This window comes from Asterias rubens, chromosome 14 (genome assembly GCF_902459465.1).
Source record: "Asterias rubens chromosome 14, eAstRub1.3, whole genome shotgun sequence".
NCBI classification, from domain to species: Eukaryota; Metazoa; Echinodermata; class Asteroidea; order Forcipulatida; family Asteriidae; genus Asterias; species Asterias rubens.
The window spans coordinates 11145437-11161924 of record NC_047075.1 but is presented as its reverse complement, the minus strand read 5'-3'; the positions used below and the strand labels follow the sequence as shown (position 1 = coordinate 11161924).

The 16488-nt window shown below is 39.0% G+C and overlaps 1 protein-coding gene across 1 annotated transcript; it reads right to left on the bottom strand.

Annotated features, from left to right (window-relative positions):
* Positions 1–12312: 12312 nt before the first annotated feature.
* Positions 12313–13921, bottom strand: LOC117299132. Its single transcript, XM_033782593.1, has 2 exons — positions 13870–13921; positions 12313–13593 (listed from the first exon to the last, which is right to left on the bottom strand). Exons 1-2 carry the CDS (start codon positions 13919–13921, stop codon positions 12620–12622), a joined length of 1026 nt encoding a protein of 341 aa, XP_033638484.1. The 3' UTR covers positions 12313–12619.
* Positions 13922–16488: the final 2567 nt, after the last annotated feature.

Below are 16488 nucleotides of genomic sequence, written 5' to 3'. Positions count from 1 at the left end.
GATTTTCAAACTTTTTTCAGTTATAGACTCCTTGGACATTCAAGATTAGTTTGAAACACATTTGACCCCATGTTGACCTTTACTTCCGGGTCGACCGGAAGTGGGCCCATATCTCAAGAAGTACAAAACCAATGTTGAAACTTCAGTTATAGACTCTAAGGCAATAAATATTAACTTTGGAAAACTGTGACCCTATGTTGACCTCTACTTCTGGGTCAACCGGAAGTGGGACTATATATCAAGATCTTCACAACCGATTGCTTTAACTTTTTCAGTTATAGACTCCATGGCATTGCAGATTAGTCTTTGGTAGCTGTGGGCCCATTTTGACCTTTACTTGCGGGTCAACCGGGAAGTGTGACCTAATACCAAGAGCTACACAACTTTTTTGAAACCCTTTTTTCAGTTATATTTATTATTATTATTATTCTTTGTTTCTCCCTAAATCCCATAGTGTTTGTACACGTTTTTGCGGCAGCCTAATCTCCTAAACCATAATACGAAAGAGTGAGTTTATTATACCAAACTGAAGCTTAGAACATAAGCTTAATTCTTATCGTAAAAAATGTAACAAATTTTAATTAATAAGCCTTAATTAAGCTTGTGAATATTTAATTAGCAAACCTAGTTAACACCATATCTCAAAAATTAGACCGCCGATCCTGAAACTTTTTTCAGCTATACACTAGTCAGGTCCTGTTAATGTGATTTCCGACATAAAATTCTGGACGACGTCACCATGACGTCATGTAATGCACGTTTTGTGTTTGTGCACAAACACAATGGCACTTCAAATCTATACTTTAAACTGGTCAAAAACACAATAACTTCTAAATAATTTATTTGTTAGTTTCCTAAATATCATATTATGTGTAGAAAAATACACTGATTCTAATAAGATTTGTTTCAGTCCATAAAAGCAATCAATGTTCGTCTATTAATTAATTAATCAATTAGAATATTGGCATCATGGGTACAACGTAGTACTTCATAAATTGGGTGCAGTCACTTTCATTGCAATGTTTAAACATCTCTATGGCTCTTACAACACACTGCGGACCTGTATGGGTTGAGGACTCTTAGGGAGAGTCTGAGAAGACGATGTCGTGATGTTTGCATCTTTAATTTGTTTTTGAAAAATGGCAACTAGTAACTAATTAACCACATGACCCTCATTTGCATATTCAATCAGAAAATCTTTGCAGCACCATATCTCAAGAAGTATACAGCCGATTTTAAGACTGTTTGTTGTTAAAGACTCTTTGGGGATTGGAGATTAATTTTGAAAAATCGTGACCTCAAGTTGACCCCTACTTCTGGGTCGGCCGGAAGTGGGACCATATCTCAAGAACTATACACCAGATTATAAAACTTTTTTCATATATAATTTCTTAGGCATAAAAATATAACTTTTGACAAACCGTGACCTCAAGTTGACCTCTACTTCCGGGTCAACCGGAAGTGGGACCATATCTCAAGAAATATACAAGCGATTTTCAAACTTTTTTCAGTTATAGACTCCTTGGACATTCAAGATTAGTTTGAAACACATTTGACCCCATGTTGACCTTTACTTCCGGGTCGACCGGAAGTGGGCCAATATCTCAAGAAGTACAAAGCCAATGTTCAAACTTCAGTTATAGACTCTAAGGCAATAAATATTAACTTTGAAAAACTGTGACCCTATGTTGACCTCTACTTCTGGGCAACCGGGAGTGGGACTATATATCAAGATCTTCACAACCGATTGCTTAAACTTTTTCAGTTATAGACTCCTTGGCATTGCAGATTAGTCTTTGGTAGCTGTGGGCCCATTTTGACCTTTACTTATGGGTCAACCGGGAAGTGTGACCTAATACCAAGAGCTACACAACTTTTTTGAAACTTTTTTTCCAGTTATATATTCCTTGGGCAATGAAGCACATAATCAAAGCAAAACATCACGGAACAGCTTCGTGTTTGTTCACAAACACTTAATATCTAGTTATTATTATTATTCTTTGTTTCTCCCTAAATCCCATAGTGTTTGTACACGTTTTTGTGGCAGCCTAATCTCCTAAACCATAATACGAAAGAGTGAGTTTATTATACCAAATTGAAGCTTAGAACATAAGCTTAATTCTTATCGTAAAAAATGTAAACAATTGTTAATTAATAAGCCTTAATTAAGCTTGTGAATATTTAATTAGCAAACCTTGTTAACACCATATCTCAAAAAGTAGACCGCCGATCCTGAAACTTTTTTCAGCTATACACTAGTCAGGTCCTGTTAATGTGATTTCCGACATAAAATTCTGGACGACGTCTTCATGACGTCATGTAATGCACGTTTTGTGTCTGTGCACAAACACAATGGCTCTTTAAGTGTAAACAAACCCAGCTTTCCAAAACATAATTTATTCGATTAAAATTAAATTACATGTTGTACACTTCCAAAAATTGCTTTAGATTAAGATATATTTTATTGATGGTCATTTTGAAAGCATCAAAACTTATAGAAACAGTGTAATTATTTTAAAAAACCTGTATTTCCGGGGAAGTTTTTTCAAAGATCATGGGTACGGCGTAAAACTTGATTTGAATAGTCAAAATTGTAAAACTGTTAACTTGACCAAGTCCGTATACCATTTTCGACCGGTGTTATTGCGTTTTTTTGTTCAATATACATAGATTTCTGACGGTAACCGACTAGCACAAGTCTAAACTTGTTCCCAAAATTTGACAAGCCTGAGCATGGTGCGTCGTGGACCGGGTTCATTTCAGCCGACGAGCGTGGACGACGAAAATAGACCGCCCGGGAGTTGGAATTATTTACGGGTAAAGTCACCTTGTTCGCGCCGGGGACCATTTGCCTAAACTAATTCCAGTATTTCGCGTTACGTTCGGAAATTAGACCATGACAAACAAAAACTCTTTGACAGGAATACAAAAGCAGAGATTTTATTATGCTGACGTTTCTCTGGTGGTTGAGTGGCTCAGTTTTATAGAGCTGCTTATAATAAACAGGCAAAACATTTTGCTTTACAAAATTGCAGAAATTGAGCAGAATAACTGGATTCACAACTTGAACATGAGGCATGGTTTAGCTGCTTTTTGTGTTTAAAAAGCTATTATGTAGTTTGGTCCTGGGCCAATGGCATTTAAAGGAAAGAATCGCAGCGCTTACGTAATCAGGGAACTGTGCTTACGCTAAGCGTATTTTACAGCTTAGCAGGGAATGTGTTCTTCACGTCACAATTCGCATCAAAACATTTGCTACAGTTGACTAATTGTGCTCAACTCCTGCGAAACTTTCACTGCGAAAACAGTGACTTAAAAATTTGATTTGCATTCGCAGGAAAAACCGTGCTTTACTTGAGACAAAAGTAGGCAGGGGCGACTAGTAAGTGTGCTTTAGTGTTAAAGTCGCGACTACAAATTATTATTTGAGTCGCGACTACTGTTTTTCTCTACTCCGTTATAATCGTGTCCACACATCGACTACAAAATTTGTCCCGACTACCTGTTTGGTGAACCAGTTGTGTTGCTTACTACTATTCGTAACATAATTAATATTGCCCTTGCGGCATAGCGGCACAAATCTTGAGAATCTGTACTTTATCTCGACAAGTGTCATAGTTAGGTTTGAAGTGCGACTAGTCGAGTAGTAAATTTCACTAGTCACACCCATTCGCAACATAATTAAAAATTTGTCCCGACTACCTGTTTGGTGAACCAGTTGTGTTGCTTATATTCGCAACATAATTTATATTGCCCTTGCGGCATAGCGGCACAAATCTTGAGAATCTGTACTTTATCTCGACAAGTGTCGTAGTTAGGTTTGAAGTGCGACTAGTCGAGTAGTAAATTTCACTAGTCACACCCATTCGCAACATAATTAATATTACTCTTGCGGCACATAGCGGTACAAATCTTGAGAATCCGTATTTTATCTCGACAAGTGTCGTAGGCAGGTTGGAGGTGCGACTAGTCGAGTAGTAAAATTCACTAGTCACCCATTCGCAACATAATTAATATTGCCTTTGCGGCACATAGCGGCACAAATCTTGAGAATCTGTATTTTATCTCGACAAGTGTCGTAGTTAGGTTTGAGGTTCGACTAGTCGAGTCATGATGGGAACTTGCTTAATGAAAAAGATTCAGTGCTCTGCAGAAGCATTGAATTCTGCGCTTACGTCAAGCGAAATAGACTGCTTATAGCAGGGATTTCTTTTGTTTGTGTGCTTCCAAGTTCGCACATTATTTTCCAAGCTTGCACATCACAGTAAAGCGAAAAATGGTGATCGTAAGCGCAGACTTTGGTGGTCATGAGAACCATGTAATTTTGCCCTGTTAGTAGGTTTGGTAAGACCTACACTTCAAACATGTAAAGTCAAAAAAGATTGTTAGTACATGAGGGGAAATCTTGTGAAACTGGTCCAATTTGACTCTGCTTCACTGCGTAAGCAAAGAATTGACACATCAGAAGCGCGGATATTATCGTTTACTTAAAGCATATTTCACAGCTTAGCAGGGATATTTTTGCTTGTGCGCGGGGAAACTTATCATATGTAATCTTTGCTTTGAACTAATTGTACAGATATTTCAGCGCCTGCACAGTAAGCGGAAAATGGTGGTTGTATAATAAATGGGCAGAGTTTGGTTGAAGCAGACAGAGCCATCAAACTGGGCCGTGTTCTATAGGGGAAATTATAGCTTGACATTTTGTGACAGTTTTGGTCTCTGCGACGTACACATACAAATACAGAGTCAGATACAGACATTACGGTGCAGAAATCGTGCAATTGAAATGTTTCATAAGAGCGCCCCCTATCGGCAGGAGTAGGAAAATAAAGGAGTATCCTACAAATTAATTATGTGTTTTTAAACACGTAAAATAATATCAAATGGAAGCTTTAGGATGTTTAGCTTAATTCCTATCATAAAACATATTAAAATTATTTATTAATTAACCACCAGTGACCCTCATATGCATATTAATTAGGAAATCTTTGCAGCATCATATCTCAAGAACTTCACGGCCGACTTTTCAACTGTTTGTTTTTAAAGACTCCTTGGGGGTTGGAGATTAATTTGAAAAAACTGTGACCTCAAGTTGACCTCTACTTCCGCGTCAACCGGAAGTGTCACCATATCTCAAGAACTATACAGCAGATTTTCAAAATATTTTCAGTTATAAACTCCTTAGGCATAAAATATTAACTTTAAAAAACCGTGACCTCAAGTTGACCCCTACTTCCTGGTCAACCGGAAGTGGGACCATATATCAAGAACTATACAACAAATTATCAATTTTGGTTCAGTTATAGACTCCTTGGGCATTCAAGACTAGTTTGAAACAACTTTGACCCCATGTTGACCCTTACTTCCGGGTCAACCGGAAGTGAACCCATATCTAAAAAAGTACAAAGCTAATGTTCAAACCTCAGTTGTAGACTCTTAGGCAATAAATATTAGCTTTGGAAAACTGTGACCCCAAGTTGACCTCTACTTCTGGGTCAACCGGAAGTGGGACTATATATCAAGAACTACACAACCGATTCTATAGACTCCTTGACATTGCAGATTAATCTTTGGTAGCTGTGGGCCCATGTTGACCTTTACTTACGGGTCAACCGGGAGGTGTGACCTTATATCAAGAGCTACACCACTTTTTAAAAACCTTTTTCAGTTCTAGATTTCTCGGGCAATGAAGCACATAATCCAAGCAAAACAACACGGAACAGCTTCGTGTTTGTTCACAAACACTTAATGTCTAGTTATTCTTTGTTTCTCCCTAAATCCCATAGTGTTTGTACACGTTTTTGTGGCAGCCTAATCTCCTAAACCATAATACGAAAGAGTGAGTTTATTATACCAAATTGAAGCTTAGAACATAAGCTTAATTCTTATCGTAAAAAAAAATTAAAATTGTTAATTAATAAGCCTTAATTAAGCTTATGAATATCTAATTAGCAAACCTAGTTAACACCATATCTCAAAAAGTAGACCGCCGATCCTGAAACTTTTTTCAGCTATACACTAGTCAGGTCCTGTTAAGGTGATTTCTGACATAAAATTTCGGACGACGTCACCATGACGTCATTTAATGCACGTTTTGTGTCTGTGCACAAACACAATGGCTCTTCAAATCTATACTTTAAACTGGTCAAAAACACAATAACTTCGAAATAATTGATTTGTTAGTTTCCTAAATATAATATTATGTGTAGAAAAATACACTGATTCTAATAAGATTTGTTTCAGTCCATAAAAGCAATCAATGTTCGTCTATTAATTAATTAATCAATTAGAATCTTGGCATCATGGGTACAACGTAGTACTTCATAAATTGGGTGCAGTCACTTTCATTGCAATGTTTAAACATCTCTATGGCTCTTGCAACACACTGCGGACCTGTATGGGTTGAGGACTCTCGGGGAGAGTCTGAGAAGACGATGACGTGATGTTTGCATCTTTAATTTGTGTTTGAAAATGGCAACTAGTAACTAATTAACCACATGACCCTCATTTGCATATTAAATTTGAAAATCTTTGCAGCACCATATCTCAAGAAGTATACAGCCGATTTTAAGACTGTTTGTTGCTAAAGACTCTTTGGGGATTGGAGATTACTTTTGAAAAATCGTGACCTCAAGTTGACCCCTACTTCCGGGTCGACCGGAAGTGGGACCATATCTCAAGAACTATACAACAGATTATACAACTTTTTTAAGTTATAAACTCCTTAGGCATAAAATATCACTTTTGACAAATCGTGACCTCAAGTTGACCTCTACTTCCGGGTCAACCGGAAGTGGGACCATATCTCAAGAAATATACAACCGATTTTCAAACTTTTTTCACTTATAGACTCCTTGGACATTCAAGATTAGTTTGAAACACATTTGACCCCATGTTGACCTTTACTTCCGGGTCGACCGGAAGTGGGCCCATATCTCAAGAAGTACAAAGCCATTGTTCAAACTTCAGTTATAGACTCTAAGGCAATACATATTAACTTTGGAAAACTGTGACCCTATGTTGACCTCTACTTCTGGGTCAACCGGAAGTGGGACTATATATCAGGATCTACACAACCGATTTTATAAACTCCTTGGCATTGCAGATTAATCTTTGGTAGCTGTGGGCCCATGTTGACCTTTACTTACGGGTCAACCGGGAAGTAAAACCTTATAACAAGAGCTACACAACTTGTTTGAAACCCTTTTTTCAGTTATATATTCCTTGGGCAACGAAGCACATAATCCAAGCAAAACAACAAGGAACAGCTTCGTGTTTGTTCACAAACACTTAATGTCTAGTTATGACATTGTTTTACACATATCTAAAAAAATACAGCATCTCAGCAACTAATATTTTAATGTACGCTTTCTACTATCACTATCTTCAAACGGTGTAATATAAAATATGTGAACATTGTGTTTTGTGTTACAAAAAGTACTCAAATCCTTTGATTCAGATTAGAAGCACTGTTAAATTTAGTGAAAACTTATGTGTTGTAAGTAGATCAGAGTGACAAACAATGGTTGTTAAAAAAAAAGGGGTTTATTCTTATTGAGTTGTGAAATCTGAGTTGCTTTGAGCGTTGGTTAAATGTTGTCAATATTTGTATAGTTTTATTTTTATAACTGATGTAAAACTAAAACTCAGTGTAGCCTTCTTGAGGCTGTGACACTTTCATTTGTGATTTGTTATACATTTCATTTCCGTTCAGGGGGGGGGGGTAAAAGCAAGAACAAAAAGTCCATTTATGGTATTGATCCCAAACCCACCCTTGTCGTACCATCAGTAGTCATCTTAAACTTACCAAATATTTCGACACCCGCGTCTACGAAGGCAACCATCCATCCTATTAACCAAGTTGAAGTGACGAACTGTTCTTGTAAGGTAGGTAGCAACATACCAAGACCTTTTATTAACACATCCCAAGCTAGCTTAGATGTAAATAAACCCAACACGGCGATCCAACCATGAAGACCACCATCGCGATACGTATCAATTGAATATTTCAAAACGCGGTCAAAGCATCCAGGAACCATCTTAAAATGACCATTTAACCTGCGAATAACTTGACAGTGAAGATTATGTGATTATAGCAACGTGCATGGGAGCCAAATAACACGGCACTGCTCCTAAAAATACACGGCACACTGCTTTACGGTGTAACAAACGCAGCTGAATAGATGCGCCGTATTAATACACAGTTACCTTTATTAGTGTTAGTTGCGAGTTGGATTAGTTTCTAATTTGGACATTGAGGGCGCTGTGCGTAGCAACGCAACTCGGGATCATAGATCTAGACAATCGCCGAGTCAGTTTTTGGAGCAGTAAAATTATCATTTCTGTTTAGTTTCGGAGGACCCTGGATCCCTAACCAGCGGTAAGAGGACATTTTAGGCATTGTCAATTTATCATTGTTGGTTTTGCTGTAATTATTGTTGATTTGGGTGGTAATTCGTGGGGTTAAATGGGGTACGTTTATTTTGGGATAGATTCGTACTTTTGTGGGTTATGGGTTACAGCGCCTTCTCGTGGCCAGTTTATGTAAATTCCCAGTTTTCCCTGGATTTGTTGTTGTTAAACATGTTTTGAAGTTGTTAGACAAATAGTGTTTATTTGTTTTCTGTTTTTTTGACCCCATAGTTGACGTGTAAGGCAGTTGAATAGTGCTTGGAAAAGGATAGACAATTGTATGTTTGAGAAGTAGAAAGATTAAAGAAAGAACTAAGAAATAAACATCGCTTTCAATCAACCGACGTTACAGTGTTTGAGCATTATCATGTACTTAGATAAAACACACCAGTGCGTATAGGCAATGTTACCAGACTGATGTTGGGTCAACACTGAATGTAGGTTGTTAATCGATGCAAAAACAACCTTTATCCAATAATGTACATACATCACGCACCTATCGTTGAAACATAGTTACAAGACTGATATTGTGTCAACATTGATTTTAGGTTGGTTAATATCCAACATTGTTTATACGTCAACAAATTTACCTTGAATCAACTTTCGTTACGATGTTGGATTAACACTGATTTTATGGTTGTTATTATTGCAACGCAAAAAACAACCTTTATTCAACATTCATATATACCTAAGTTTATCCATTCTGATTGGTCGAGAGGGCATCACTTGTAGGTGTTTGAACGGATGGTATAACACCGGTCAAAAGTGTGACACGCGAGATTGCACCTGTGCTTATAATACAGCTTCTTCATTCATATTGGTCGAGAGCAACGGCCGGGACAGTTGGGCCACATCACGCGATACGCGCGACGCGCACAGCAATCTCCATATAAGGAGTTGTTAACCCGAGGGCCTTACCATTTCATAGCTGGAGGGGAGTAGTATGAGAGGTGTATATCAAGGGGAACAAGATAGTATTGATTATATTATATTATGACACCATAACTCTATTTAACATTTAATCGTTGTAGAGACAATGGAAATATGACCGTTTGCAGAGACATATATCCTGGATATACACCGTAAGTCTATTAGTCCGTACATAAACGTACGCTACGTATGTTAATATTTGGCCTTCCACTCGGGGTCTTTGTAGTGTCTGGTCCGCAAACTGAGAGCAAGTTCGAACATGATCAGAATACGCAGCCTACGACAACATGACTGCAGGACTTGTACACTCTTGACTATTGAGGGGTGTTATTTACACAAGTTCTTTGGGTCTGAAAATATATAATTCGATTATAATGATCTTAATTAAAAAATAGTTCTCGATACTCAACAATGTATTGTCTAACTGTGATGTCTTACATTTTGACCTGCCCACTTGCTGTCTGTGCTGGTAAAAAAGAAAGGGAAGTCTTCGTCACACCCCCATCAGGCAACCTCCTACTTACAACGACCCAAACGCGCCATGATCCACAAGACCTGTGGATCATGATCCACCTCTAAAAACGGAGGTCATATACGCCTCTCATACTACTCTGCTCTACAGCGTCACAAACATTAGAGGCAGGAGACGCCATGAGCTCTGATGTAAGAATACCATCATGGAAGGACTGTACATTAAGAGATCGGAACTTCCTGGATGTAATGGGCTTCATAACTGGCAGTTGCTTAGCAATGTCAAGATAGCAAGCAATGAGTATATAGTCGGAGATTTGATCCAGGACACGGATGTTCATGACTAGAGAATCGGAGTCCCTGGATATCACAACGTTGAGCGTATGTCCACGACTATGGGTAGGGCCAACAACAGATTGCACAAAACCAGCAGATTCTGTTAGGTCGTTGAAGCGTTGTGTGTTGTGGTCATGGTGGTCATCCAAATGGAGGTTTAGGTCGCCAACGATAACCAAATCCCCTTTAGCAACAGCGAAATCTTGCATGACTTCTGAAAATTCTTCAAAGAACTTTGCCGTAGTGAGTTGATTTTTGACAGAAGGTGGAGGTCTGTAGATTACCACAAGTGTGAAACACTTAGATCCTGAGGAGAACACAATTTCACAGTGCTCAAAGCTCTTGATAGTCCGATCACTTGGGCTGTCACGACTTTAATGCCTTTTTTTTATAAAGTACAGCAATCCCTCCATGCGGGTCGCCGCCTCCACGTGGGACATTAATTAAAGAGATCATAACCTTCGGGTGTCAGTGATTTGATGCAAAATTCATCAGTTTCATCATCAGCAAGCCAGGTCTCGGTGAGGGCAAATATGTCTATGTCATGTTCCACTACAATGTCAGAAATAATTCCATGGGTGGATTTGCTCTTAACCGACTGACAGTTCAGTGAAAACAGGGAAAGACTGTTGCAGTATTGGTTGGCTCGTGTTTGTAGTTTTGCTTTATGTTTCAGTCCAGCTTTCTTTCCTCTCCTTGTGGGCTTAACATCCAGTAAGCTCAGAGATCTTGTAGTTTTAAATGCATCATGTAGTGGATGTCGGTGCCTTTGTTGTTTAACAGTGTCATTGATAAGTAAGAGTGCTTCTCTTGTATGAGTCCGTGCTTGAGTTTGTTGCTTAAGAAACTCCATGAAGAGGTGGTTGGATGACAATTGAAGTACACACAATAGGACAATAGTGGTCACTGTCCAACTGTAGACCGTGGACATGGTAAAATGGCTGTATTAGTGGTTGCTGTATGAAGTAGTGCAGGAGACAGAATGCAGTGATTTAATCCCAACGAGGCCTGGTTCTTGATAATTTTACCGAGAGGACTTCGAGGTAAATTATCAAGACCCAGGGCTCGGCGGGTTTAAACCACTAGTTGAAAACCGATTCAACACACTTTGATTCCCATTCATAAAAACCTTTTCAGTAAAGAAAACGTCAACACTTTAGGTCAAAAAGTAAATAAATGCAAACATTATAATATTGTTCAATAACTTCTTTCAACACAACACCCCAGCTATGAAATGGTAAGGCCCTCCGCCGCCCTCGGGTAAACAATGCATGTAAAGGGAATGCTTTGCGCGTCGCGTGTATCACGTGATGTGACCAATGTCGCGGCCGTTGCTCTCGACCAAAGGGAATGAAGAAAATGTGTCATAATCACAGTTGCATGCTCGCGTGTCACGCCCATGTTTCAACACTTTTTACTGGTCATAAACAAAGGTTTAAACACACCCACGTGACTCGCTCTCCACCAATAGGAAAAGCGAAACTGTCTGAGATATTTAAGAGTGAAGCTTTAAACAAGTAAGTTAACACAATGTTTATTTTTTAATTCCCCTATCACCGTAAAAACGTTGGTCAAATCATTTGTTGGGCAAAGTAAGGCGCGCGGTCCATTTAGGGCCGGTTCGGCAATCATCCACGATCGCCGCAAACGATTATTTTACAGAGGGTCAATCGGCTGAGTTTCGGGACGCAATCGTTTCCAGAGATTATAGAAAGACTTACTGAGGTGAAACACAAAAGAGTTGGCACTTGACTGTAGTTTACAACTAACAAAAGAGTTCGCCTACACCAGGCTATCACTGACACTTCCACCGCTAATCCCTCGCTAATCCCAACTAATCCTCCACGGCCAGGAGTACTGGTAACAATGGTTTGGTTTTGGCTAGGTGTGTGTACGTCCAGGTAGTAGCTTTTTCTTAGCATCATGAGTGAACATATTTTTGGGGGCAAAACACGGCTTTTAACATCGTGTTGTGTAAGTCGAAAAAAATCGGAATTCTTGATTTTGAGAGGTAGACCCGTCATTTCAATAAATTAGCCCAGTCAGTTCTTTAACTTTTCATTCAATTCGTTGTTCTTAATAGTTAAAACAATAAGTATTCTGTTTACATGTGGGTAAATGGTCCAGTTAAACAAAAATAAAAAACCACAAGCCTGATGTGTACATTTTCACGTTTGTCTTTTAAATCAAATATCAAAGATTAGTTTGTTTTGAACCCAAAGTTAAGTTCATTCATTTTTTTAGTCGAAGAAAATCTCATTGATCATTATGTATGTGGAAGCATTTTCGCCTGGCACCATTTAGTTTAATTGACGTTTTTCTAAAAATATTTGAATTAAAATAATGACAAAAAACACAAAATAAAAACTCTCTCACACTGCGGTGCTGTTATGAATTAATTTATTTGAGTGTCACTTCTGAATTTAAAACAAAACGAACTTGAAACTACATTTACTGGTACTTCTTTCTAGTTACTATTATCTACGGTTTCCACAAGCACCCGTTTTCTTTTTTCGTAACGGGCTCGCTTGCAGCATTCGTTGAGCGCTTCCACGGTCTTACTTTTAGAGTCTGTGTACCAGTCAGAAAATCCAGTAAATTGCATCTTGGCTTGATGGAAAATGCTGTGTATGATGACTCTGTCGAGCTGAGGGATTTTGCATCGCTTGTTGTTCTCATCTCTAGAGTTTCCAGTGACATTTTTGATGGCCAGTTCTTCTTTTGGTACCTCTCTTTTCAAGAGGCAGACACATAGCAGTTTTCCGTTTTCATTGTCTGATGCGTTGCGACGTCTTTGCTGCACTTCTCTCAACATGGCGTTGTAATCGGCAACAGAACGCACCAGAGTTTCACTTCCACCGAGTAGATAGGTGCCAGAATCAGGGCCCGACATAAGTTTTGCCGATTGCGGTTGTGACGGAGTTGTGTCCACAGCTGTTTCTTGTTCGGATGACGGCACTGAGATAGGTCGCATGAACTGATGGGCTTGGGTTGATTGACCTGAAGGACGGCCTTGGGTTGATGGACCTGGCGGACCGTCTAGAATAGACGGACCTGGAAGACGGACTGGGACTGGTAGGCCTGTCGGGCGGACTTGGGTTGATGAAACGGACGGAGTGGGTGGATTTGATGGTTCTTCTAATATGTCTGGCGATATCTTTGAAGCCATGACTTTCACCAGCTCCCGAAGTCGATCTTGTTTGAAGTCGATGTCTAGTTGTTTTTTCTCCATCTCTTCTTGTTTCTCCTGCATTGTCACCAGGCGGGACTGAATGTCACCGAGAATATCAAGGATAAGTTCCGAAGTTTGTTCTTGACGACTCATCTGATTTTCAACATGAAACATCTTCCGAACTTCCGCTCTGTTTTCTGTGCGGATCTGCGTTCTCAGACCAGCCAGTGCAATGTCATCATCTGAATCATCACTGTCAATTTCAACATCTGTGAATGAATAAAGAAGTACATATTACGATTAAGTACGATCTTGTTTTTTAAGTGGCACGGAGTAATCTTTGAGTAAAACAAATATTCTTAAAGCCACGCTAGCATTTGTTTATAGTGGCTGGTACCCAGAACGTGGTTTTTTTTGTAACGGCCTTTTACCTGAATTTTTCTCGAGAGGCATCCGAACTATGTCCAAATATTAATGATGATATTTTTGTTTAATATAATAGTGTTAAAAAACACTGATTAAATAAAGTGCTAATGTGAACTTACTTCTTCGCTTGTTGGGCGATCGGTCAATGCTGTCACAATCCTGGAAGTTCATCGTGAGCACGTTCAATGTAGATGAAACTAAATCTCAAAAACTAACCTAAAATATCACACTGGCAACTCAAATAAATACTTGTTTAACAGACTTTTGCTCGTAAATACTGTGACCGTGTTCAGCAGTATGGGACAGGTGTACTGGAATAGAAAGCAGAGGGAGAAACACAGTTATGTAGTAGCAACCCGTAGTTGTGACTGGACATCACTATAAATAGTCGCTATAGCGACGGGCAGCATCTTTTGTATGCACTCATTGGCGCGTAGGCCTAGCTATAAACAATAAACAACAACACTTCCAAAAAAGCGTCAGCCAGAGGTCTTTCGTCTTCCAGGTCAACAATTATTGGCCAATAACTGCCCAACAGAACCAATAATTTGTGTTGTTGGGCAAACATTTTGTTTGCAATTTTTTTTGTTTAAAAAGCGGGACAAAATGTGAACAAGTGTTGGGCAAATAATTTGTAATCTGAATTTATCATAACTGTTGTTTAAACTTTTGCTTATTTATTAGGCAACTTTGTGGGTAATTTTAATTACACTGTAAACAAAAGTGTTTAACCCTTTGATTTACAGTTTAATACGTCATACAATAAGGCATAGAACATCTTTTCCACGATGGAAAACGGTGGTGAGCTGTGACCTTCCATGGCCTTGGCATCTATCTCAAAATCGTGAGGGTGCTTAGTGGTTTGTAGATGCCTTGGAAGGTTACATGCCACAACTGGCGTTGCACATAATGGCACGATAAAACTGAAACTAATCCAACAGTAGTGTCAGTGTGTTTCTCGCTCTGCAACTGCCACAACTATGTACGACTGAATAGAAAACACAACTTCATAGTTTAGTTAAAAACTAACATGCAAATTGGATTTATATCTACTGGACCACCCCGCACGTCACAGCCACTACTCCACTCGCCATGTTGGAAAATATCGTTATGTTTTTATATCATTCCAAACTTTGGGGCAACTCTTTGATCGTAGTGCGCATGATTGGACGACTTTGACCAACTAATATGCATCGGTTTAATCAACAATCGAGATTACACGTCACAAAATAAAATAAGTCAGATTGTTACGGTCCACCTGTTTTATGTAAAAGGGACGTTAGAGGGACATCAAGGTCTTTACACAGCCAATAAGTTACTTTATCGACCTATTTAAAGAAACACGTTGCCTTGGATCGGACAAGTTGGTCCATAAAAAGCGTTTGCAACCGTTTGTTATGAAATGCATATGATTAGAAAGAAGTTTACAAAGGTTAGTATAATTATCCACACAAGTATCACTCAAAATTGCACGGTTTTCATTATACGTCGCGAACTAACACGGTCGGCCATTTATGGGAGTCAAACATTTGACTCCCATACATGGCCGATCGTGTTACTGGACGGGGTAAAAAGAAAACCAAGCAGTTTCGAGGGATATTTGTGTAGATCATTGTATTCTACTTTTACAACATCTTTCTAACCATACCGATTTTATAACAACAAAATAAAACAAGACGCTTTTCAAGGACCAACTCGACCGATCCAAGGCAACGTGTTCCTTTAGCACTGTAACTACAACTGCAAAATGTAATGCCAACCTCGATCAACAGCGCCCCTAAATTACACGGTTTTCCTTAAACCTCGTGAACTAACATGACCCGCCGTTTTGTTGAGTGAAGTTTTGGACTCCATAAAAATGGCCGACCGTGTAGTTTCGAAAGGTACAAGAAAAACCATAATATATTATTAGTAGGAACAACCAGAATTGTGTAAATTTGAGTGCCATCAAAAACATGCAATTTCGAGGCATAAATGTTTGGATCGTTTTCATTTACTTAAAGAAACACGTTGCCATGGATCGGTCGAGTTGGTCTTTGAAAAGCGTCCTGTAACCGTTCGTTATAATATCGATATGGTTAGAAAGATATTGTAAAAGTAGAATACAATGATCTACACAAATATGCCTTGAAATTGCGTGGTTTTCGTTTTACCTCGTCGATAAACACGGTCGGCCATTTATGGGAGTCAAAACTTTGACTCCCATAAATGGCCGACCGTGTTAGTTCGCGACGTTAACCGAAAACCGTGCAATTGATACTTGTGTGGATCATTATATTCTACTTTGAAAATATCTTTCTAACCATATGCATTTCATAACAAACGGTTCCAAACGCTTTTCATAGACCAACTCGTCCGATCCCAGGCAACGTGTTCCTTTAAAAAAAAACATGTTCAACCAAATGCGTTTTAAAACGCTTAATACAGACCAACTCAACTAAACCGACCCAATGCAACGTGTCCCTGAAACTTGTTTTGTCGCAGCCAAAGGCAGTTGAATCATACCAAACGCTCCATGAATCTACCCCAAATATTGTAAGATAATTAAAATCGATTAATAGAGCTACAGATCCTCACGAGGATGCCTCAGATGAACTGGGATGGTGTTGCTGCCTCCAGCTCAAACCCAGTGCAGCAACAACCGTCAGTGATTGTACGCCGGCCATTAGACTGAAAGTCACGGTGTAGTCTCCAGTGAGGTCATACATCAATCCTGGTGGGCACAAACAATCCAAAGT

Coding starts and splice junctions, on each gene's coding strand:
- LOC117299132 (XM_033782593.1), bottom strand. CDS start 13,921: ATGAACTTCCAGGATTGTGACAGCATTGACCGATCGCCCAACAAGCGA. Junction 13,594..13,869: donor ATCGCCCAACAAGCGAAGAA/GTAAGTTCACAT, acceptor ATTCATTCACAG/ATGTTGAAATTGACAGTGAT.